Below are 24,370 nucleotides of genomic sequence, written 5' to 3'. Positions count from 1 at the left end.
TGTCCGACTCTTCGTGACCCCATGGACCAGAGCATGCCAGGCCCTCCTATCTTCCACTGCCTCCCGTAGTTGTGTCAAATTCATGTTGGTTGCTTCACATTGTCCAGCCATCTCATCCTCTGTCGTCCCCTTCTCTTCTTGCCGTCACACTTTCCTAACATCAAGGTCTTTTCCAAGGAGTCTTCTCTTCTCATGAGATGGCCAAAGTACTGGAGCCTCAGCTTGAGGATCTGTCCTTCCAGTGAGCACTCAGGGTTGATCTCTTTTAGAATTGATAGGTTTGCTCTCCTTGCAGTCCAGGGTACTTTCAAGAGCCTCCTCCAGCACCATGATTCAAAGGCATCAATTCTTCGGCGGTCTGCTTTTTTTATGGTCCAGCTCTCACTTCCATACATCACGACAGGAAAAACCATAGCTTTGACTATGTGGACTTTTGTTGGTAAGGTGATGTCTCTGCTTTTTAAGATGTTCTCAAGGTTTGTCATTGCTTTCCTCCGAAGAAGCAGGTGTCTATTAATTTCGTGGCTGCTGTCTCCATTTGCAGTGATCATGGAGCCCAAGAAAATAAAATCTGTCACTGCCTCCATATCTTCCCCTTCTATTTCCCAGGAGGTGATGGGACCAGTGGCCATTATCTTAGTTTTTTTGATGTTGAGTTTCAGGCCGTTTTTTGCGCTCTCCTTTTTCACCCTCATTACAAGGTTCTTTAATTCCTCCTCACTTTCTGCCATCAGAGTGGTATCATCTGCATATTGGAGGTTGTTGATATTTCTTCTGGCAATCTTAATTCCGGTTTGGGATTCCTCAACCTGATTTACCTACCTAACCATAAATAAACTTTAACAATAGTCTGAGCTTCATAATTGGTACGGTGAGGGTAATACCCTCTGGTGGCAGCGGAAAAGGATGAAAAGAACAAGTTGTGTCCGAAGGTGAACCTGTGAGTGGGAAAACAAACCGGAGACACTGGGGGTGCGCCACATTAATCATGTAAGTTTTATTCAAGAAAAAAGTTTTTTGGGCTTCAACAATTTTGTTTTCAGTGCTCTAGATTACAGAAGTAATGCCTCTGAGAATAAATGTTGGAACATTATACAGTAAATCAAAATTACAGAGGATGGGAAGGCACTATTGGTGTTAGCACCAAAGTCAAGCAAGTTTAAACTATTTTCCAACTTCCTTTTGGACATTGTCTTTGTCAGCACCACTGGTGTCTTGTGGAATCCCTGAAAATCGAACCAATAACATGCTCCTGAAGGCTTGCTGGCATATAGCAGTATTCTTCATCCTGGCCTCTTTTTGATGTATTGGATAATTCCCAGCAAGCCAATGGCCATGCTGGATGTGGATGATGTAACTTATAGTTCAACACCTCAGAAGGTGCGAAGTTGGGGAAGGCTGCTTGTACGGGCATTGCACAACATGTAAGAAAAACAGACAAGCTCATGAGTTAGAAAATGATGTACTGTGGGAAACAAGAGGAGAAAGCTAGAGGCCAAGAAAAAAAAATCAAGACACTTTAATGGAGGCATATGTAATATCTGTGCTGCAGATATTCAAAAGGCAAGATCAGCTTGTGAGATAACAGAAGCTTAATTCTGCAAGGCAGGACATTCAGTCCCTGAATCACCTTCCCCCCCTCCCAAGAGAGACTTTCCTCACTTCATGGCATTATTTTTTCTGCAGTAGATTAATTTTTTCAGATGTTTACCAGACACATTTTAATTTAGGATATTTGCAATAGTTATTAAAAATAGAAGTGAAAATGAAGCACTCTTACTAGAGATATCTGAAACCACTGAAATACTATTTTACCTAGTGGAACAGAAGGATATAAATACAAATCCACCAATTTCTCCTGTATCTTTTGCGCCAAGTCAGGTGCAAAAGATACAGGAGAATGGCAGTCTCACAATGTAATTTCTTTGACACATCTCATATACTTATTAACTGAACCATAGAGAGGATCCAGTATATTTAACAATGGGATGAAGAAAGAGTGAAATATAAGGAAGTGGTGGTGGGTCAAGGTACTTGAATGACCAGAAAGTAAATCTCAGGACTGCAAGAGGTTGGCAAAGACTCCAAATTGTTAAATTCTATATGCATAACTTTTCCACCAGGTTGTAGTCAGCGGATATCATTGCTGCAATGGTGTGTGTGTGTGCGTGTTTCACAAGCCTAAAGTCTGTCTACCTGGAATGTATATTGTATTTTCCAGTTTTCTCTTTCATTTTAGGCAGTTTGATCAGGGCCATGAAGAAAACATCCTGAGGCTAGTTAGCATTGTTAGATGAGGAAGTCTGTATTTTTAGGTGAGACCCTCAAGGCAGCATTAAAAAATATGGCATGATAAAAGACAGCATTGTGAGAAGTGATCCCTCATTCTCAGAGACAGTATACATGTCTGTGTATGCAGTGCACTGCAATCTGATGACAGAGTGGCATTGTTGTATATACTGTGCTGTGTTTCAGTTTAGACTAGACCAGACAAAAATGTCAGAACAGAAAACTTAAATTTCATGCAGTGGAATTACAGCTTGCTGCTCTGAGAATGCACGTGGGCTGACCACTCCTGCAGAGGAGGACTACCCAAAGCAACAAGCTTCTCCAGAAAGGAGCTAGGCTGTAGTCTTGGTACATCAGGGTTAGCTTTAGCATACTTCTGCAGTTTGGCTAGAACTCTAGGCAACCCAACCTCAGAAGCATAGAACATGGGCCCACCCCTGTGCCTGGGCCAGCCATAACCATTGATATAGATGGTATCAATAGCTTCTGGAGAAGATGCTATTCCGTCAGACAATATACGGAAACCCTCATTGGCAAGGGAATACAGGCAACGCTCCAGTATCTCATCATGGGTGACAGTGCGTGCTGTAATGTTGTGAGTACATCTATAATCAGAAAGAAAGCTATGCACCCATGGATCTGACTGTGCTACTCTTCCCCCAGGTTTATCATATTGGTACCATCCCTTTCCAGTTTTCTGGCCAAATCTCCCTTTCTCACACAGAATATCAGGGATTGGGCAGTATCGTTTGCCATCTCGGTAAAGAGGTGTGCCGGGAGGTAGAGTGGTTCCTGTCAGTCCTTGCTCTTTCCTAGATCTCCAGCCCACATCAAGTCCTGCAAGATCTGATACACGGAAAGGACCCATTTTGAAACCAAATTCCTCCAGAGCTTTGTCTATTTCCTCTGGAGTACTGCCATCCTCTAGGAGGAAATATGTTTGTTCAATATAAGGATTCAGCATTCGATTACCAACAAATCCATGGCAATTCCCAACTACCACCCCAATTTTGCCCATAGCTTTGGCCAAGCTCGTGGCTGTAGCAACAGCAGTGGGGGATGTTTTCTGACCATAGATGATCTCTAGTAGCTTCATCATGTGAGCTGGTGAGAAGAAATGGGTGCCAATGACTTGGAGAGGGCGGTCAGTGACAGAGGCAATCTCATCAATATCTAGGTAAGATGTGTTAGAGCTAAGAAGGGCTTCAGGTTTGCATACGACTGACAACTTGCGGAATATTTCCTTCTTGAGAGCCATATCCTCAAATACAGCCTCAATAACTAGATCCACATCTTTCAGTGCACCAAAATCCAGAGTGAAGTGGAGCTGGTCAGGTTTAAAGATATTTGGATTTTGGTAATTCTGTCGCATTTTTAAAGCTTCACGATCTAAGACAGAGATGATAGCTTCTTTGGCCACCTCCAGCTGCTTTTTATCTTGCTCCAGAGCCACGACAGGAATTCCAGCCTTCAGCAGAGAAACCACAATGCCTCGTCCCATTGTCCCCAATCCTTGGGATTAAAAAGAAGAGAAGGTAAAGAGAAGGAATCATTAGAAATATTCTCCTAAGAATTAACAAAGTGAGACTTAATCTGGTATTCTTTTAAGTTACAGTACAGGTATCTGGGCTAATAAAATACTGTCTCACTGTGGAAACCATGCTACAAAACATCAGTAACAGTGAATTAATTTTTTGGTTCTTAAAAAGTAAAGCAACAATTAAAGAGTTAAAGATAGAAGGCAATATTTGTGTCTATGCAAATAGGTTGGAGATTCATGGTGATTCTGCTCAGTATTTGGTTTAAAAAGAATTTTTGGGTATAAAAATGCTGGATCAGTTTCATGGACAGGGCTATTTAATAACAATAATACTAAGTTTTATACAGCACTTCAGGATGTTCAAAGCACTTCACATGTTTACAACAATCCTTAACGATAGATAGACGGTATTATAGCTCTACCTGCAGAAGGATGAGGGAAAAAGGACAGAAAATATGCTTCCAGATGAGGCTTGCATAGTTCAGCCACTGCAGTCTTTCACAGAAATGTAGAAGAGTCCAGACATCACCATCTTCCATTTGTAATCTGTTTTCCCACAACTTTTTTCCATTGCATTTCTTACCAAATATCCATCACAGAGGAAAAGGCAGAATAGCTGCCCAATGACTTTTGATTAGAAGCACTAGTAGCTGTCCATCTAGAAGCCCCCTTAAGTAAGTTCATGACTGTGGGGAGATTATGGCCAGAAATGTCTTGACCTATGTATGTCACAACAGTTCTCACAAAGAAACTTACTCACATGATGTTCACTGTGAAATCAAAATTGCTGACCTGGTCTTTTAAAATGTTTGAATAAGCTTGAGCAGGCAGTAGGAACAATAATAAGGGAAGAGGCTCCACCAGCTGAATAATTGTTTCCTTAAGTGAAAACCTAATCCAAACTCTGAAGTATGCTATAAAAGATGAACCTTAGTTAACTTTATGGAGCAGTTACAGTAACTTGAAGTTCTACATTTCTAAGGTTTGCTTAGGAATCTTAGTAGAAAGCCAAGCTAACATCCCAAATCTAAGTTTATTGTGTTGGATCAGAACAGCCAGAAACCACAAGAGAAAATGTATGTAGTATTTTTCCCTTTGTGCATGGGGGAAGGAGAGTATGTACACACTTAATGCTTATGGAGGTACATCATAGTTTACCATGTTATCCAAGGGTAATCTAATAGAGGTTATGCTAGAATGGGAACTGAAACTCGCCACAGTAGAGCAGCCTTTTTGTATGCTTAACCATCTCCCTTATCTTAAAGTGTAGAGGTTATCACCATGGGGATTAAGCATGCTATGCATATTTATTGGCTTTTCTTAGTTCTGGAAATATGGCTTCTAATTAACTATGATTAGAAACTGGCCAATACTGCCAGTGAGCTTCTTGCTCAGGCTTCAAGGCCCTGGCTGATAACACACTGTTCTCTCTCAATAAAGTAGCTTTCTAGGCTAGCTGATTAGATGCTCTATTTTTAATTTTTTATTCAGACAGCTCCCTACTTCATGCCCTAGGTCCAGCCACTTAAAGGGGTTTAGACTAAACTCTCTTTATACTGCAGGGGCCAAAATACTGTGCTGGTTTGTATGAACCTGCAGTGCCACGCATTCTCTTCTCCCACCTCTTTGGCTGGATCCCCCACTCACCAGCTAGCATACATTCCTCTCCTCCTCTTCTTTGGCTGTATGACCAGTCTCTGGCAGGAGCACAGTCTTCCCTGCCCTGCCTCCTTGTCTGTTTGCCCACTCAGATAAGGAGGCAAGACAGGCAACCCTGTGCTCCTGCTGGGGACTGGTCAAACAGCTGAAAAGGAAGAAGAACAAACACCAGCTGGTTGGTCACTAGCTGGGGAGGTGGGGAAAAGGAATGAGGTCTGTGCCTATCCTTATTTAGAACCAGAGTCTTTTTATCAGTATATGAGGTTTGCTAAAGGGTTCAGAACTATGTGATAAAATAGTTACAGAATTTATAATTCTATAAAAAAAATCCAGAGCACTAATCAGGATTAAGAGTGAAAAAAATGTGATTTTTATTAAAAAAAGAAAAATCAAAGAAACATAAATAATTGAGATTTAAAAAAAAAAACCTAAGGCAGCTTTAAGAAAAAGAGTTGAAATTATGCTGTTAGTAAAACAAGATTAATTTCTAATAACAGAGCTCAACCCAGGCAGCAAAATTGCTATTCCTCCAAGCAGTCCACTTTACTTTGGGCTTAGTTCACACTTGGAAGTATTGTTTCACACAGGGAGTACTTCTTTAAGAGCAGCAGCTATTTGAATACCTCAAAGAATACGTTCAGCATAGATTAAATTTGGACCTAGCTGTTGCTCCATCTTAGTTTTGACATTGTCCTCCAGAATGAAACCTATCACTGAATGAAAATATAATTCAAAATGAGTCTACAAAATCAAAGACAGTACTCAAAACACAATGCATAGGAATTTACTTGCCTCTGTTCCAAATGGACCTTTGATAGTTTTTATTGAAATGAATGTGGTTTAAAATCCTTCCTTCATTCCTCAAAGAAGCCTTTCTCCTTCCAAATCCTCTCATGTGGTTTATACATCTCCATTTCCTGGTGCCACTACCTTCTGCTTGTGTGTAAAAAAATAGCCTAATTGCTCTGACACCATTTGACTTGTATCCTCGTCTTGCAGCCTTGTTCTTACGTTACAGTCTCAAACGGCACAGAGCAGCCAAGCGGGGAGAATTTGAAAAGTATCAGGGCAGAGAAATAACCAAACATCCCCCAATGCAGCAATCGGTGCTCTTCATGACAAATACATTTTTTTAAACTACAAGCAATTCTATTTAAGTTCATCCACATTATATCTTGGGATTTCCACACTGGCATATAGATATGATATGGATCATGAATGGCAGAGTTGGAATCTGAAAAAAAAGACCTCATCCACAAGTGTTTCTATTTAGAGCAATCCATAAGAGCTGTCATGCACCTTTCTAGCCCAGTGGTAGGGGGATGCATTCTTTTTTGCATGCTCCTTGTTTGGCCAGAAGATAGCAGTCTCCAGCAGCCTCTGCCATCTCATCTGCAGATTCCAAGGAGGAGAGAGTGGGACCAGGCAGAAGGAGGGAAAGGAAGCAGGGATGAAGGGAGAAAGTAGCACTGACACAAGGAGAGATGAGTAAAAATAATTCACTTCCCCAGATCCTCTGCAGATTATCAGGGGAAGTGCTTAACTGACAGCTGATTGGGCTATATAGGGTCGTTTGCTGTTTGAATGGAAGGAGCATGCCAAATAGCACATCATTCCTCCTCGCAACCTCAATAGACCCTTTGTACCTGATCCTCCCTACACCTAAAACAGCCAGTCTGGACAGGCCCCAAATTGGTTTTTGATGAGGCGGGATAAGGACTCTTTTCATGCTAAGGTGAATCTCCAAGAGAGGACAGACTTCACTCGTGTCTATTTAGTACCCCAAGAGCCTTCCAAGGGATTGTCATAACATATTCAAGCACAATCTAAGTCATAATTTAGAGTTTAAGAGGGACCTTTAAGCAAGCAAGCAAGCAAGCAAGCAAAGCAAGCAAGCAAGCAAGCAAAGCAAGCAAGCAAGCAAAGCAAGCAAGCAAGCAAGCAAGCACAACATATTTTGGGGGTAGAAGTGCTATGGATCCCAAGTTTCAGATAGCTTGGATGAGCCACAAGCATGTTTTAGTTCTGCTTTGGAGATGACCTGCACACACAAATACCAATCTACAGATCACAGACTCTGTCTAATTTAGACATAAGCACTGCTAATTTAGACATAAGCACTGGGAGTTCAAGACCCCTGGAGAAAGCCTGCAAATCACCCAGAGAGTTACCTTTTGCCCATCTTTAATCTAGGCTTCCTACAAAAGGGCTGAGAAAACCAATACCAATTAATGCAAAACACAGAGATTCAAACTGTAGGCCAAACGCTGGCTCCAGTATGAACCATATTTTTAAATTAAGCACTAGCCTTACAACAAAGCCAGTGAGAGGCAGATTTGAATCACATTTCATTTTGAACACCATGCATTTTTATAAATCCAGTCTCACTAGATTCACTAGCTACTGCTGCCCTTAAATATTCTTTATATAGCACAAAGCATGGTCTAAATCTACTTGTTAGGTAGCTGAGCTTTAGAAATGCTCGAGCAGCAATCAATCATGCAAAATTTATTCTCGCCATGCCTTAAAAGCATTACTGGTTCCATCTGCTTGAAGCAACTGAGCAAGTTCATAGCCATGCACAATGACCCATGTGTAATTCATTGAAAAACCTGTTATAGAAAATTCAGTAGGCTTCAAATATACTGAAATACACTCAAATAGTAAAATGTTCACTTAAAGTGTTATTTCAATTTTTTTTTTTTAATTATGTGAAGAATATCCAACTAAGGTTTCGCCATTAAGGAACAGATGCTGGTAGACACTTTTTTTTCTACTATGTACTTTATAGGGTTACTGTTGGCTTCGAAGAATATTCTTTGTTGGGTAAACTAGTCCTGCTTCATTCCATAATTGAGAAATAATATATCTGGTATGATCTGTATCTCCGTAAGAGACAGTGTTTCTGCATATTCACCATTCATCTAGCAGCAAGCCTGTCAGTTGTGATTTTCCATTAAATTCAGAATGGAGACCCTTCCCCATCAAAGCCTGTGCAATACTGCAGTCCAGGCAGACACACGTTAGTCTGCATATTCAACAACAAATATATTCCCCATGTGCTGAGCCTCAGGCTTTATGCTGCTTTACATCAATGTCAATTCTCCAATGAATGAGTTCATGAGTTAAAGGTTCAAGCTTGTTGGCAGATTTAACTTACTACCCAAAGATCTGTGCACTCAAGGGGTATGAATCATGCAGAGAACAATAATTAAGACTGCACAGTGGAAGAGGGAAAGGGACATACAATGGAGACACACCCCTCTGGGCTGCCTTATGCTGAAGTGAGCTTGCAGAGAGCTTTGGCTGCACACATCTTGTGTTCTGGGCAAGAGTGGTGTGGTGGTGAAATGTGAAACTGGCACTGTTTTAAAAATCAAAGGGACATTGCTGCTAAGGGCCGGGCTGCTTGGAGAACGGTTTCCCACTGAGTATATCCCAATCAATATGCAGAAGAGCAGAAGGCTGTTGAGAAATCTGTGTAGTGCATCAAAGAGTTTTATTTCAACTGCCTTGATAAAAAATTAATGAAGGCATTATTTTCCACAGGGTGGGTGAGGAGGAAATGGAAGACTGCAAAATGAGAAGAGTGGATTGTCCCAATGAAATGAAAGCTTCTTAAAAGGCAGCTGTCAACATAGCAAGTTTGAGATTAATACAGTATATCCTTGAATGCATGCTTGACATCCAGTACACAGTCTCTCTCAATTGAAGAAGGATGTCTGGAAACCTCTTTAATAAATATCCAGACGGTAAGGAGAGCAATGAAAAAACAAGCCCAGCTCCTGCACCTTTACTCTGGTGTAGGTGAGGTGTAAGTCATCTTAGCATGGCAGGTGCTGTTTCCTCCTTTTTGGTATCTCTAGCTGCTTTTCTAGAAACATTATGCTGTGAAATCCATGCTGTGAATCAAAGCCTTTGGTTTGTCAAGATCTTCCTGAGCTGCAGGAGAAGACAACTACTCAGATGATGATGCATTGACCTCTGCTGCCTGAATTTACCAATCATTTATCATAAAGGTGGAAATGATTTAATAAGTTACTTGCAGCCTTTTCTGCCCATTATATTTGGAAATTGAAAATGGGATGTATTGAACTACCTGAAATAAGAAATAGCAGTCTAAAGTAAGATGACCAGATTCAAGGAAGTGCCAGCCAGCAGTGAGAAAGGACGGCAAGACTGAACTGATGGGAGCACTGGAAGCAAGAAGATTCCCAACTTCCTCCAACCACCCCTGGGAAAGAGGACAATAATTTATGGTTTTCCTCATAATTTGTAAGAAAGTCTGAGGTTAGGCAATAAAGTTTCAAATAATGCAAGCTGTCACATTCTTCAGAATACCTCATCAGGCAAAGATGGTATAAAACCTGGGGTTAAGCAAAAGAGTTCAAACATAATGTTCAAACATCAGGCCAGAGATGCTGCCATGACTCATGAAGCCAGACAGTCAATAATGTAAAATGAAGTTCATATTCTACGTGAGACAAAAGTAACAGAGGTATAAATTAATAGTTTCAGTTGCAGAGTTTAGAATTGCTGGTACATTTCTCCTTTTGCTACACAGTAGACGTACAGAGATCCATATGGGAGAATAGCTACAAGTTCCCCGAAGTCTACTCCTCTCTCATTAAATGGCATTTAAAGTCTCACTAACTCACTCTGAGACATTTGTAGGAGAAAGAATAATTTTTTTCTTACTTACAGGCGGATGAAATTACAGGCAACTGGCAGATTGGCGGTGAACCTTTTGTCTGCAGCTGGCAGGACTTGTGTACTTTTATCACCCGTCTCATGTGCAATCTGAATTCCATCTTGTTTCATTGGTTGTCCAGTTTCATGAGCCCAGATTTGCACTATTATCATTAATCCCAAATTTTATGCCATGGCTAGCTAGCACTGAGCCTGACGGAGAGTTCTGAGAAATGTGAAAGGTCATCTTATTTGTAACTTTTTAGCGATCCAATGCAATTATTGCCTGACTTTGGACCCTGCTGCTATAAAGAGATCACAAAAACATGCCTGCATTTACTCATGAGCCTGTGCTGCCTGTGTGGCTGCATTCCAGAGCCCAAGAAAAGAAACGGCAACTGGAACAGAGACTCCAGAACAACCAAACTTTGGCTTTTCTCCATTCCAAATGAAGTACTGCTCAAGAACAAACAGGAATAAAACATCAAAGTAGCTCACTTTTCTTTTCCAACTTAGTGCCCGCCAGATGCGTTTGCTGACAACACTGTGAACTGATAAACTGTTGCAGTCTAACATTCATCGGGAGGTCACCAAGTGGGAGGGAAAGCTGATCATGTCGGTGGGAAGCCATTCCTGCACATCCCCGGAGAGTCAGATTGTTTTATTTCTCTGGTATCAGAAAGCAGAACAACTGACCATGGAGACGCATGGGTTTCCAGAGCCTCACCTATGACAGCTGCTTTCCGGACTGGCTGAGGGGCTGCAGTTTTCCAGGATGCACCACTGGGCAACTGCCACTTTTCCACAAGTCTCTGTGCAAAAAAGGCGTATTGTAATGCCTTTGCTTGGCCTGAATTGAAGAGGAACAAAAACATCTCTCTCTCTTTCTTAATTCCTTCTGCAAAGGGCAAGGACATGGAGGCTTGTACAGCTCGGACACACATTTCTGGAGATAGGCACCCAGCTGCCTGTTTCTTCACTTTCCGAAGAGCCTCATCCAGGACAGCTTCCATGTTGGGTAGCGTTGGAGTTTGTCTTAGGCACAGTCTGCGAGGTCCCAATGGCTGATCTACAAAGAGTAGAGGAATCAGGATTAAAAAAGCACTTGGCTTCCAGGCAAACTAAAGATCAGTCCCTATCCTTCTTCTCCAAGGACGTCAAGCTCAGTCTTTCATTCTACGAGAAGGAAGTCCCGCTAATGTTTGGAGAACTGCTTCAAGTTTCAGAAATTACTGTAGATGTTATCTGTTATGTATTAAAGCTGCAACTCTGTGTGCAACTGATAATGGTGATTTCTTAACAGGAGGCAATTTGGCTCCAAAAGTCAAATACAGTGGTTTAAAATCCTAGTAGGATTTGGGCCAAGTTTAATTATTTAAAAATAATTATAAAGAATTATAATTATAAATAAACACAGCTTCTTCCTTACTATTTTAATAAGACCTCCTCCTTAGTAAATTTATTTAGAATTACATATTCCTGTCCTCTGAAGATGCCGGCCACAGAGACTGGTGAAACATTAGGAAGAACAACCTTCAGAACACAGCCAAAAAGCCCAAAAAAACCATAACAACCATTAGACCCCAGTCATGAAAGCCTTCGCAAATACAAGGGATAATTATTTGCCTGAGATATTCATCTGGACTTGGGACTGTTGGAAGATGTTACTGCTCACACTGGCACTTTTCTTGCTTCTTATGAACTGCTGGATAATTCAGTAGTTTAGGTAACTGGCTGTGGAGCCAGAGGTTGAGAATTTGAATCCTCACCGTGCCTCCTTGACAGGGGCTGGACTCGATGATCCACAAGCTTCCTTCCAGCTCTGCAGTTCTGAGATATTATTATATTATTATATTAATTCAGTACTTTAACCTTTGATGTGATGGTTGGAGAAAAAGACTCAACTTTCAAAGTCCTATGCAAACATATCTCTAGTCAACTATCACCTTTCTTCCTTTTGTTGACTCTTTTAAAAGATACTATAGCCATTGGCCTCTCTATAGGGTGTAAATGGAGCTGTAGCCTCCCTTTGATGTACTCTTTCGGCAAATTTCGGCAGTTGAATGCCAGCCATGTCTGCTTTTTGGGAAACCTGTCTCACACAGACTACTGCTATGAGTAGTCAATGAAGTACTACTGACTTTATGCTATGAATAAAATAACTAAGTTAAGTTTTCATTATTTTTCACTGTGGTATTCCTCCTTTCATTAATAAGCCTAGAAAAGATATTCATACAAAAAAGGATACTAACCAGACTTTGAACTGAAAAATAGCACAGTAGCTCCTTTTGTGAACACAAAGAACCATGGAATTCTAATGAAGTGTCATTATTTGCTTCTATGGACACTGGGACTGGAAGCAACATTATATTTCAGGTTTTGGTGCCATCAGGTGGACAGACTGCATAGTGTAGTGATAAAATAGCTGATGTAAAAAGCATTTAGAGGTAAGAGGTTTTTGGCTTTTACTAGTAATGGCAGTAATAATTGTGTGCTGTGGAGCATATGGCAAACTTTCTCAGAGTTTTCTAGATATAAAGTGCTCAGAAGTGGTTTGCCATCCTCTTCTGGGCATGCTCTGTGACCTTGTATCTTACTGAAGGTCACACAGGCAGGCTCTTCTCCCAGGACTAGGTCCTTCAACTCAATGTAAACACAGCTTTAGGAGGAGCCATCTATGGGAGAATCTACTTCAGCTGTCCACAGCTTGCTGCTCAGTGTGCTGAGCTACAACTCCCATACTGTTCCAGCCAGTAGGGCCGCAGGGTTAGAAAGAGAAAGGCTGTAATTCAATACATATGGAAGGTATGCTAGTAGGGAAAAACTTATCTACTTAATCAAACATGCATAGTGAGACATCCCAGAGTGTTCAACAGACTTGATTTGCAGGGACTGTTGTGAAGGAGTAAAGAGGAGTGCGCCGTCCTCCGTGGAAAGACATACAGTAGAAGAGGCGGAATGCGCTGTGGGGGTGTTAATTGACATTGATCAAACAGAAGTGATAACTGAGAAACCGACGGAGGTGTGTCTTGTGGAGGAAGGAGGGGAGGAGCTAGATTTGATAGTTTGGGAGGAGATAAAAGAGGGGGAAAATGCGCGGGCTTTTAGAATTTGTACAGACGTAAATCCAGAAAGGAGCAGGAGCCGAGGGGTTCAGACGGAACCCATGCTTGGGTTCGAGACTCCAGTTGGAATCGCGGCGGGCTTCCCTGGTGTGGCTACCGGAGGAGGATTACTACCGGATCCGAACTTCCCTAGAGGGCCAGGAAAGTTTTGTGAGCCCTTGGAATGGACGGTGGCGGTGCATCCGCGAAACTACCCTGGTGGGAGGAGGGTAATGCGCCCTGGACCCGAGTTTCAGAGGAGGCCCCCGGAGGGAGATTGGGCGAGGCACCCTTGTTGCGGAACGGTCTGTGCCGTCCGGAGTGCCCCCCTCCGCCCAATGACCGATCGCGAGAAATTTGGACCGGCCCCTTATCAGGTGACCAAGAAGTGCCTCCTGTTATACGTTCAAAGAGATATCATTTGTTGGATGACTGTATGTTGCAGGATCCGTTTGATCCAAGAGAATTGAGTTCTATAAACAATAAAACTTCTAATGTTGGATTTTATGATGAGCCTCCGTGTCTCTTTCCCGCCTTCACCACCAGTGCCCCCCCGGTTAGAGAAGAACTTCCTTACAACTGTGCACAGGATTTCAGCCTCACTAAAGTCCCACCAAGCTTAACAGGACTTTCATCTAGGTAGAGGTTTATAGGGCTGTACTATTAAACAAATTATATCAGGGCACTGCATCTGAAGAACATTACTATTTAGAAATTTACCATTCTATATTTGTTTATTTATTTTGGTCACAACCAGGAATAAAACCTCTTGAGTACAAAACTATGTTCAGACATATGTTTGTAACAACTCTGGAGAAATAACATGAATGAGTTGCACACAAAAAACACAATGTTTAATTTTTTTATTCAGGCCTCAGGTGCACCTATAGGGTCTCACTAGTTTTGTCCAGTCAATTCACTGCATGATAGGCATGTGATTGTCAGCAAAGAAGCAAATGAACAGATATTTATGTAAACTGCTTTTTGCTTTGAATAGCATAAATGTGCCATGTAGCTGTCTTGTACAGCTAAAGATTCTCACCTTTTACTCTTTCTGCTAACTTTATGGCTGCTTCAATTGTATTGTCTTCCACAACGTCATCTAGGATACCCAGTTTCAGTGCTTCAGTAGCCGACACGTGTCTTCCTGACAAAAATAAAGAAAATCGTTGAGTTCAAGGTTTGCTTAAACTCCTTCCACTATTTCATCTGGCTCAAGGGTGTTTTGATGGAAAACTTAAGTCACTCTAGAACAGGGATAGGTAAAGTATAGCTTGCATGTGCCTCCAAAAGGGTTTTTGAGGCCCCCATCTTACCAAGGTCCCCAGGCCCCCCACAATAAATGCTCCCCAAATCTCAATTTTGGACCTTAGAGGTCTTAAAGAATAGCGCTTTCTGTGTAAACTTCAAATAAAATGATAAGTGTATGTCCAGATTTTTCTCCCTGGCTTTTTTATATCTTGGAGTTTGTGTGCGTGAGACTTGTAGTGGGTTCTAGGGGGTGGAAATTTGGGTCCCAGATCCTTCTCCCTCCAAATTTTTCCAACCTTTATTTAGATGGCAACAATTCCTTAATGACTTTTTGAAGCAGCATGCTGAAAATATCAGAGAAAGAGGAAGCCCCAAGCAACACCGAAGCGAAGAGAACAGGAGACTGATGAAGCACCAGAATTCTCAAAACAGGGACTGTACTACTAGTGGCATGCAATCAGTGATGGGGTGTGGGGAACTCACACTACTATTTCAGAATGAGTGATCCTTTGCTTTTGTCTGTGGATTCTATCATGTGCCGAACACCATCAGGTGCACCATGGAAGCAGTTTACTGAAAGAACATGCTACTGGCCAAGGTGCTGTGCTGCTGAATCTTTGCGTCTTGATGCCTGCTAGAAAATTGTTTTCCATCTGTCAATTCAACAGGCATTAAGTGATATAAACAACTAACAGAGCTCAGTTTTGCCTTATACAGTGGCAGACTCTGGCCTGATGTCTCCGTCTTAAAGGTAACATTACTTAGTGACTAACTGAGCTGCTGTTAAATTGCCCAAACTATTTGACAAGCTGCTGGTTTTGAGGGTAGTGTCTGGTTGAGCATATGCACAGTCAGCAACACGCAGTCAATTAAATTATTTTTCTCTCCCTCTCTCTAAAATGTTCAAGGCTTAAAATAACATAGTTTAAAGCCACAACGTCAAACAAAACAAAAAGTGATAACACATTAACAGTCACTATAAACACAAAACAAGAAATCAACCAATCTCTTGACCCACCCATTTCTTAGACTAACATCAATAAGACTAAAGGCTTTCCTGAGAAGTGAAATTTGGCTGCATAATGAACAAGAATGGAGCAATGTTGTCACCTGGGCATCCAGAAGCAGTCCTAAACTACGCAGCTAATTGTTAACGAGGAACACAACTCCATCCAAAAGAGGTTTGATGCCCAATTTCAGATTACCAGAAGTTTAAATCCATCTTCCATGGCTACTGATATGGCTGTAAGCAAAAGTGCTGAACAGGAAAAACTGCTCCATCTCAACCCTTTTATATGTATAAGGAATTGATAGACCCTGGGCCAAACAAATGGTCAGATAACCAAGCCTAGATCGAGCCTGTCATGGGCAGGTCTTTCCTGCTCTTTACTTGAGATACAGTTACCTAGAAATTCCAGTGACTAAAACTAACACTTTACACTTTCAGAGTGTGCATTTGCCAAGTCCTTTCTCTAATGTATTACTAGCAGGGATATTCAATATCTTGCAATGCCTGTGTACCAGAAACTGTTTCTGTACATGACATCTGTCAATGTGCCTTCACACCTAAAATGCTTACCTGTGCTGATGATATCAATTGCAGCTGGTACGCCAATAAGTCTAGGAAGCCGCTGAGTCCCTCCAGCACCTGGAAGTAAGCCTATGGTGACCTCAGGCAGACCTAGCCGAGCCTGGAGTAAATGAAGTAGATGGAAAAAAAAAACACTGGGCCAGAAAAGAAAGCAGCCTAGTTCTGTTGCCAAAGGCCTTTCAGGAAAATGTTCTGGACGGGCACAACTACATAGGCATATATCCTGCAAAAAACACAACTCATTTGGGAAAAAACTAGGTCTCAAAAAGATGAACTGCTTCTCCTTCTGCTTAACATAAAACATAGCTTACTTATTAGTGAATGGTGAATACATTTTAAGCCTAGTGCAATATTTCTGCAAACTTCAATTTCTGAACATGTAGTACAATCTCTGATCTCTGTATTAATGATGATGAGGACTGAGCATCCTTGCTGTGTGACAACAATGATTTTAACTTTTTATTACGCATAAAGAGTTTAGCATTCAGTTTATGCAACATGGAAACAAACAGGTAACAAGGATATCAATAAATGCATATGTAACTGGAGCATAACATTGGTGGGAAGGAGAGCCCTCACTGCTCTTTCAGCTGGAAAGTTCTGGAGATGTACCCCAATAGTTTTGTTGGACAACAACTCCTATCATCCTCAGCAAACATAGTTGGGCCATGATGGCTAGACATGATCCGAACCATCGTTCAATACATCCAGAAAGCATTGAATAGGGGAAAGCTGATCTAAGGGACTACTGTATTTTTGGTTGATTAAAAAAAACCTTACCTTTACATTTGCAATCCTGTAATGACAGCCCAAGGCCACTTCCAGGCCCCCTCCAAAAGCCAGGTCTTCAATAGCAGCAATCATTGGCTTTTCACTCTTCTCTATCAAAGAAACAACTGATTCCAAGCTGGATATCTTTCCCTGGCTAGTAATGTTCTGAAAGCTTCTGATATCAGCACCTAAGGAAAGTGAACAAAACTGTGAGAATCTACCAAAGCTAGGAAAAGTGGTGGATTTTTTACCCCTGAACTTGAGCTCTCTGAGTTCCCAGGCCATTATGGCCAGTGTCCAATCAGGAGCTGGAGAATTCTTGCAGCTGTTATCCAAAAAATAAGATTTAAAAACTTCAAAATCCACCATTACTGCAAGTAACTAACAATATGAATGTGCCTGTCACTTTATTTCTATCCCACCTTTCTCCTAAGGTGACCTTCAATTCGATTAAAAAACAGATTCAGCTAAGAACTTCCAACTCTATTGTTCTATGATTCTAAGGATGCTATAAATTAAGAATACAATTATTAAACAGAACAATTAAGCAGATTATCATATTAAAGGAACAACCCAGAAAAAACCAAGTACAGCAATCTTCCACTGCAACCTGATTGTAGCCTTAATTTAAAAAACAAATCTAAGAACGTGTTTCATAAACTATACACTGACAGAATGTCAGATGTCAAATCAATTCTACCTCAGAAATTTCCTATTGTCAAAATGAAACATTAAAGCATACCCATCAACACTCTGGCTTTGATAATGCATATGCTCAGGTGAATGCATACACATAGAAAAATTAGTCTCATTAAACTGGGAATTCCATTCTGAAGGAAATCAACCCTGAGTGCTCACTGGAAGGACAGGTCCTGAAGCTGAGGCTCCAATACTTTGGCCATCTCATGAGAAGAGAAGACTCCCTGGAAAAGACCCTAATGTTGGGAAAGTGTGAAGGCAAGAGGAGAAGGGGACGCCAGAGGACGAGATGTTTGGACAGTGTCACTGAATTTTATTGATTGATTGATTGATTGATTGATTGATTGAATTTATACCCCACCTATCTAGTCATTTCGACCACACTGAAGCTACCAACATGAATTTGACAAGACTCCAGAAGGCAGTGGAAGACAGGAGGGCCTGGTGTGCTCTGGTCCATGGGGTCACAAAGAGTCGGACACGACTTAATGACTAAACAACAAACAACAAAAGAGGGGATGGGCAGACTTCAGAGGTTCATAAGCCATACATACCAATCCCTGGGTCCTGGAAAGCTGTTTCTATTCCTGCACTCGGCTCACCCATGAAATATTTTTCTTCAAAAATGTCTTTTTTAAAATTGCAAGAGCCCCCTGATAATTTCTATTAGCCAATTTTTAAAATGTCCCATTCAAGGATTACCTTTTCCATATTTAGAAAAACATCTTGGCCTCTACTTTAATTAATATTGTAATGCTAGTACAGTTACTATTAATACTAGTACTTAACTAATCATAACTTTTCCAGCCAAATGCAAAGAATATAGCAAGACTCTTACCTGCACTAAATTTCCCATTTGCTCCACAAATCACAACAGCTTTCACAGAGGGATTGGAATTTGCCTGGTTCACATCTTGTTCCAAAGCCCGTGTTGCTGTAGGACTACAATAAATCAAACCATCACTTATCCCTTACACTTCAGAAGAATGGGACACTTTAGTCCTTCAATGTCACATTTTGTTGCAGAATCCACACAGAACTAGATCTACAGTGCAGACATTTTACAACACTTTACATTTTTCAAGACTCTTGTAAAGAAGATCCCTAAATTTTAGCCACTTTCCAGGTACAATTTTTAAGTTTAGTGGGAAAAAAATTGATGAGGCATAAATCAGCCCAATAAAGCTAGTGCATTTTGCCAGATATACTTATTTTTTGCACCTGTCACTGTAACATGTTCACATCAAAATAAACAAACTAAAATTTAAATTTAAAACTGCCCTATGCCGTTTTGCAGGAAACCATGACGTCAAGAAACAGAAATTACAAAGTCTGTTTGTCAAGAGGTTAGTCCCACTCAATGAAGACACTGGGATTCTCAGTGGGCTTAATAATATAAGCCATATATGTTAAACCCTTCCACTGACCGTCATGCTAGCCATGCTGCTAACTGCCAAAAGAGTGGAATTCTCATGAGCTATGGAGATAACCCACAACTTAATGCAAGCTTTTGTTTCAATAGATGAGGTTTAACCTAGGGCTGGGACGTGGTGGCGCTGCGGGTTAAACAGCAGAAGCCTCTGTGCTGTAAGGCAGTGGTTCTTAACCTTTGTTACTCGGATGCTTTTGAACTGCAACTCCCAGAAACCCCAGTCAGGACAGCTGGTGGTGAAGGCTTCTGGGAGTTGCAGTCCAAAACTCCTGAGTAACCCAAGGTTAAGAACCAGTGCTGTAAGGTCTATAGATCTGCAGCTGTAAGATCGAACCCACATGACTGAGTGAGCGCCCATCGCTTGTCCCAGCTCCTGCCAACCTAGCGGTTCGAAAGCATGCAAATGCAAGTAGATAAATAGGGACCACCTCGGTGGGAAGGTAACAGTGTTCCATGTCTAAGTCGCACTGGCCATGTGACCTCAGAAGATTGTCTTCGGACAAAATGCTGGCTCTACGGCTTGGAGACGGGGATGAGCACCGCCCCCTAGAGTCAAACACGACTGGACAAATTGTCAAGGGGAACCTTTACCTTTACCTAACCTAGGGCTGCCAATCATTATATCCTCTAAAGGAGTGTCTCAGTCATAATTCAAATCATTTATGATATGAGATCTATAAACTAAAACAGTCTAACTTGTAAAGTACAAATTTAGCATGAAGATAGAAATAGCAAACTACCTCCAGAGGGAGCTAAAACAGCAGCAATTACTTCAAATATACATACAAAACAAGGGAAAAAAGCTACTGTATTAGGTTGTCTATTTCAAAGGCAAACAAAAACTATTAACAATACTGTACTCAGATGGTGCAGTCAACTTGACTATCACTGGTTTAAAGAAAGGCTGATGGAAACTTGTATTTCCTGCACATAAGGTACTTACGCTACACAGCATGTATCCAATACAAATTCTACAGAGAGAACATTTTTTGAATGTTGTCTATGCCAGTCTCTTGTAGAAAAGAAGTTTTTGTTATCTGAAAAACTAGCAAATTTATTATGGCATAAGAAAGTCTTGCCCAGCCTGGTGCCTTCCAGATATTTTAGACTCCAATTCTCATCAGCACAGCCAATGAGAATAGAATCCTGAAAATTGTGATGCAGAACATCTGCAAGGCATTTGATAGAGAAGACAGGCATATACTTCTCAGTGCTACAGTTCATCAGAAGTATTAAATGTTGTTCTCTGTTGCAAGTACACTGTACATATGTTTTGGGGATGCAGATGAGAATTGTAAACAGTGGTATAAGAGGGAAATTAAATTGAACATATAGACCATGACAAGTACTGTACTTATTAACACTGGTTATTTGCAAAGCACATTATATCACATAGTGATGTGGTCCACGGTAAACAAGGCTCAGGTAAATTTTGCAGACAGAGGAAAAACACTTTAATCTTATAAACTCTGTTGCTTCATTAAATCCTTGCAACATACACATATGAGAGGAAAAAAATCTCCAAGAAAAGTGCTCATTTGTTTAGTTACATGTTGTACTTTAGAAGCCTTCCCAAGATGCATGTTTGTTCCTGTACTTTCACCCCAAGATTGTTGATGTGGGAGAGTTTGGTTTTGCAATCACGCCTCCACTTAGTTAGGAACCAGTTGCTCATGCACTGAAAATGCTCACTTATAAATGCAAATATTATTAGGAAGAACATGGCTTAAGGGAGCAACCAAATGCATTATTTATGGTTTAAGTCAGTAAGATATCCTTTTAGGTAAACATGCATAGGGCTCGGTTGTTAAAATGAACACAAGGAACAACCACTTTCAACAGAATAATGCTAGTAAAAAAAAGTAACCCTTATTGTATTTTTGCAGTCAGTAAAAATTAACCAAATAAACTTAATTCTACCATGATCTCTGGTGGCAATCTAGCTAACAGATTGTGACAGAAATTTTAAATTACAAATCATGTGTGCTAGGAAAAATAAATGAAAGAAATCAAATGGAGGAAATTCCTTCCAGCAGTCTTCTAGCCCAGCGGTCCCCAACCTTTTTGGGACTGTGGACTAGGTGAGCCTCCGAGGAAGGCGCCCCCCGCAGGTGCGCGTGCGCTCTCAGGTGCATGCCTGAAGCGGTGGGGAAGCGCCCGCCCACCAGCGCCGGCGTGAGTGCTTCCCCACCCCTTCACGCATGTGCAGGGGCGCCTGCATGCCTGCCCATGTGCCCCTTTGCACGGGCACTCAGGCACATGCGTGAAGGGGTGGAGGAGTGCTCACGCCAGGATGCATTTCAGAGAGGATGTGTCTCAGGCTATCCTGTTCAAAGCAGACTTTGATATATGCAAGAGTAAGGTGATACTTTTAGTGAACCACTAAGAAATCATACAAATTGCGAGGTTTGGTGAGTAAATCTCACTTTTTCAGGCTGGTTACCACCCCTTCATGAATAATGCAGAAAAATTGCATGTTAAAGTCTTTAAAATCCATGGCAGATGTCCATGTTGAGTCTGTTCATATGTGAATTTAGAGCTGGATACTGTATTAAAGTCAGCTTTTCAGGATCCTCCCTTGTATGCATGGCTGACGTTTTCCATCCCAAACAAAGGGCTTGCTAATTACTCTTGTGACATACTGATATTGTACAGTATATGTATTAGACTTCACTGGAGAAGCCCTTCCTGCCACAGGAGAGGATAATTGGCATTAGGAGATGAAGTCCCATTAAGGAAGCAATCCATTAGCCTGAGGACACTTGAAAGGGTTACTATAATCAAGGCATCTGTAACAACAAGCTTTGTTCTGTATAAAGACAACTGTGAGAAGCAGGCAGGGGAAGGACATAGCATCCTCACATTAGAGCCACCTAAGACTTTAGGGAACAGGTGTGCTTATATGAGTTGGCTTAATTCAGGTAATAGGAATAAGTAAAAAGGGCTAGGTTAGCTAGAAGGTTGTTATTTTCTTAATTGTGTATCTTCTCTGAGATAATCCAAAATTAGTCTTGTAACTTTCTGTAGCCTTGTTCTATTTTCCCCAAGGATGTTTTGAGTAGCTTTCACTTTTTAACTTTTTGTTTCAGTATCATCCCCAGCTCTGTGGTGTGGTGCCCAGCCTGCTGAAAACTTGTGCGAGGTTGAAAGCTAGCTTGTGTTTGTGATTTTCTAGTGATCTAATAAAGGTATCGCCCACCTTTTCCTTCAGATGTGTACAAAGACCACACAACTTTGTTTCTTTCTTGTGTATACCTGAAATTCTGTGGGACACTTGATGCATTATGGGCCATAGTCCATAAAAGTTCATACTACAATAGCCAAAATCCTGTTGTGTAGTTACATTAACAGGAGGGAAATTCTGTAATTCACAGAGACACATTGTTGCTAATAAATGAGAACCTAACTGGATTCCTCATTGTGTGCTGCTGAAGTTGCTTGGTGCCCAACCAGGAATGCAAGTGGGAACTTTTATTAGCAGCATGCTGTTACTGCACATTATGCCATTTTCTCTCTGCCAGAGTAAGTATGCAACAGGAATTTGGCTGTTATAATTGCTAGTTTTTAAAATACATGACTCTTCACAGTTTTTGCTGCACTAAGCTCACATTTTGGAAATAATTTTTATTAAAAATAAGGTTGGAATTCACATTGAACATAACTTTTGAAATATGAAATAAAAACCCATCTCCTTTAATAAGATATCATTCAGTATATTATAATAAAATTATTGTTGTTATGTGTTAACAAGTGGCTTGTAAAGGCTCATGAATCAGCAATAATCAAATGTTTATATAATAGCCCTCCACAAACTGAGGCTTTTCTTTGCTGAGGAACAGCTGGCTCAACCTAAGAGTGTCCAAAGTCCTAAGAGCAGGAGATTTTGTATTTAAATATTAACTAATACTCAACCCATGACCAACTTTTTTATCTGTAGAATCTTTGCCAAATCCACCTAAATAGGTTTACTATTAAAAGTGGAAATCACCTAATTTCATTCCCATTCTAGATTCGTAAGAAACTGCATATCTAATCCGAAAGTGTGAACAAGGCAAACGTAGTTGCAGGCTGGATTACTGCTTTTCCTCACTAGCCTCCCTAGTTTTTGTAACCTAACATCATGTAACATAAACTGAGCTAGTTCACTGAAAAGGCCTGATAGAAATGCCTCCAGCAAGCACAGCTGCATGGGTTGTATTCATTCACATGTCCCACCACCCTCTCTTCCAGCAGTTCTAGATTTCCCAGCAATGGGTGGATGTTTCTGAAGTTTCCTGTTGTTACGCCTCTGCTCTGAGCACTGGGAGTAAAGCGGGAGGCAAAGTCACAGGGCTCACTTTCAGTTCCAACTCCTTTGACCGCTCCATGCGTGCTTGAACTCTTAAGCTGGATAACTCTGTAAACAAGTGCATCCTCGGTTACGATGCAGTCCTTTCCCCAAACCCCAGAGCCTTGGCCTCACCCTGGCTTGTGCGTCCTTGGCAACGCAGAAGTGCAGACAAAGCAGGCAGAAAGCGGCTCGCCTACCTTCCAGAGCCAGGGGGAAATCCTTTGGGAACCACAACTCCCAGGACCTCCCGGGGGCTATGCCGAGCGGGTTCCAGGAAGTGTAGCCAAAAAAAAGAATACTGTAACTTTTGCGAACTCAGCTGTAAGCTTATGCACGTATGGGTGAACTAAATCTCCCTGAATCCAAGTCAGGTTGCCAGAAGAGCGAAACCATGGGACTTACTCCCGAGTAACTACACGTAGACAACAAGTGTTACTACTCTGAGGGAGCGGAGGCGGCGCCTGGTTTACCGCACCGCAGAATCGGGTTTGGTGGACTAATCCTGCAAAGACGTTCCCTACCCAGCACGACGGGCTTTCCCTTGCAACTAATTACCTGAAGGTGTTGAGGGGAGGGTTACAGATCTTTATCACCGCCACCGAAGCCGGTCTCCGCAGGTACTGCGCCATGGTTCCTCGGAAGGCCCCCCCCCTGTCTGAGCGCCAGCCCCTCGAGCGCTCCAAGTGTGAAGGCAGCCCAAGGGAGCTGTTCCCTTGTTCTCGAGATCTGTGGGAACAAGACCAACCGGACGGGGCGGATTCTACCTCCCGCGTCGTCGAGAAAGGTGCCAACTGGGGCGGAAGGACATGAATGCAGAGCCTGCTCGGGCGCCGAAGAGATACTATAGTATTAGCACGCTGAGGAAGTAAAGGACTCCAGAATGAGTGCCGTTTAAACTAAGATTCATTTCACACTCTAGGATCTAATGAGAGAGCTTTCGAAATAGAATTGCTGTAATGCTAAACATGAGATTCCCAGGCTGAAAGACACCCAGAGAGCTACTGGAGAAGAGAAG

The 24,370-nt window shown here is 41.6% G+C and overlaps 1 protein-coding gene across 1 annotated transcript; it reads right to left on the bottom strand.

Annotated features, from left to right (window-relative positions):
• Nucleotides 1-973: 973 nt before the first annotated feature.
• Nucleotides 974-24,113, bottom strand: EHHADH (enoyl-CoA hydratase and 3-hydroxyacyl CoA dehydrogenase). Its single transcript, XM_020787396.3, has 7 exons — nucleotides 23,911-24,113; nucleotides 18,432-18,535; nucleotides 16,904-17,082; nucleotides 16,112-16,223; nucleotides 14,324-14,428; nucleotides 10,905-11,246; nucleotides 974-3,801 (listed from the first exon to the last, which is right to left on the bottom strand). The coding sequence occupies exons 1-7, from the start codon at nucleotides 23,982-23,984 to the stop codon at nucleotides 2,534-2,536; spliced, it is 2,184 nt and encodes a 727-aa protein (XP_020643055.3). The 5' UTR covers nucleotides 23,985-24,113; the 3' UTR covers nucleotides 974-2,533.
• Between the last annotated feature and the right edge of the window lie 257 nt (nucleotides 24,114-24,370).

Source organism: Pogona vitticeps, chromosome 3 (genome assembly GCF_051106095.1).
Source record: "Pogona vitticeps strain Pit_001003342236 chromosome 3, PviZW2.1, whole genome shotgun sequence".
Taxonomy (NCBI): domain Eukaryota; kingdom Metazoa; phylum Chordata; class Lepidosauria; order Squamata; family Agamidae; genus Pogona; species Pogona vitticeps.
Note: the sequence above shows the minus strand (reverse complement) of the source record. Positions and strands in the feature narration are given on the sequence as shown.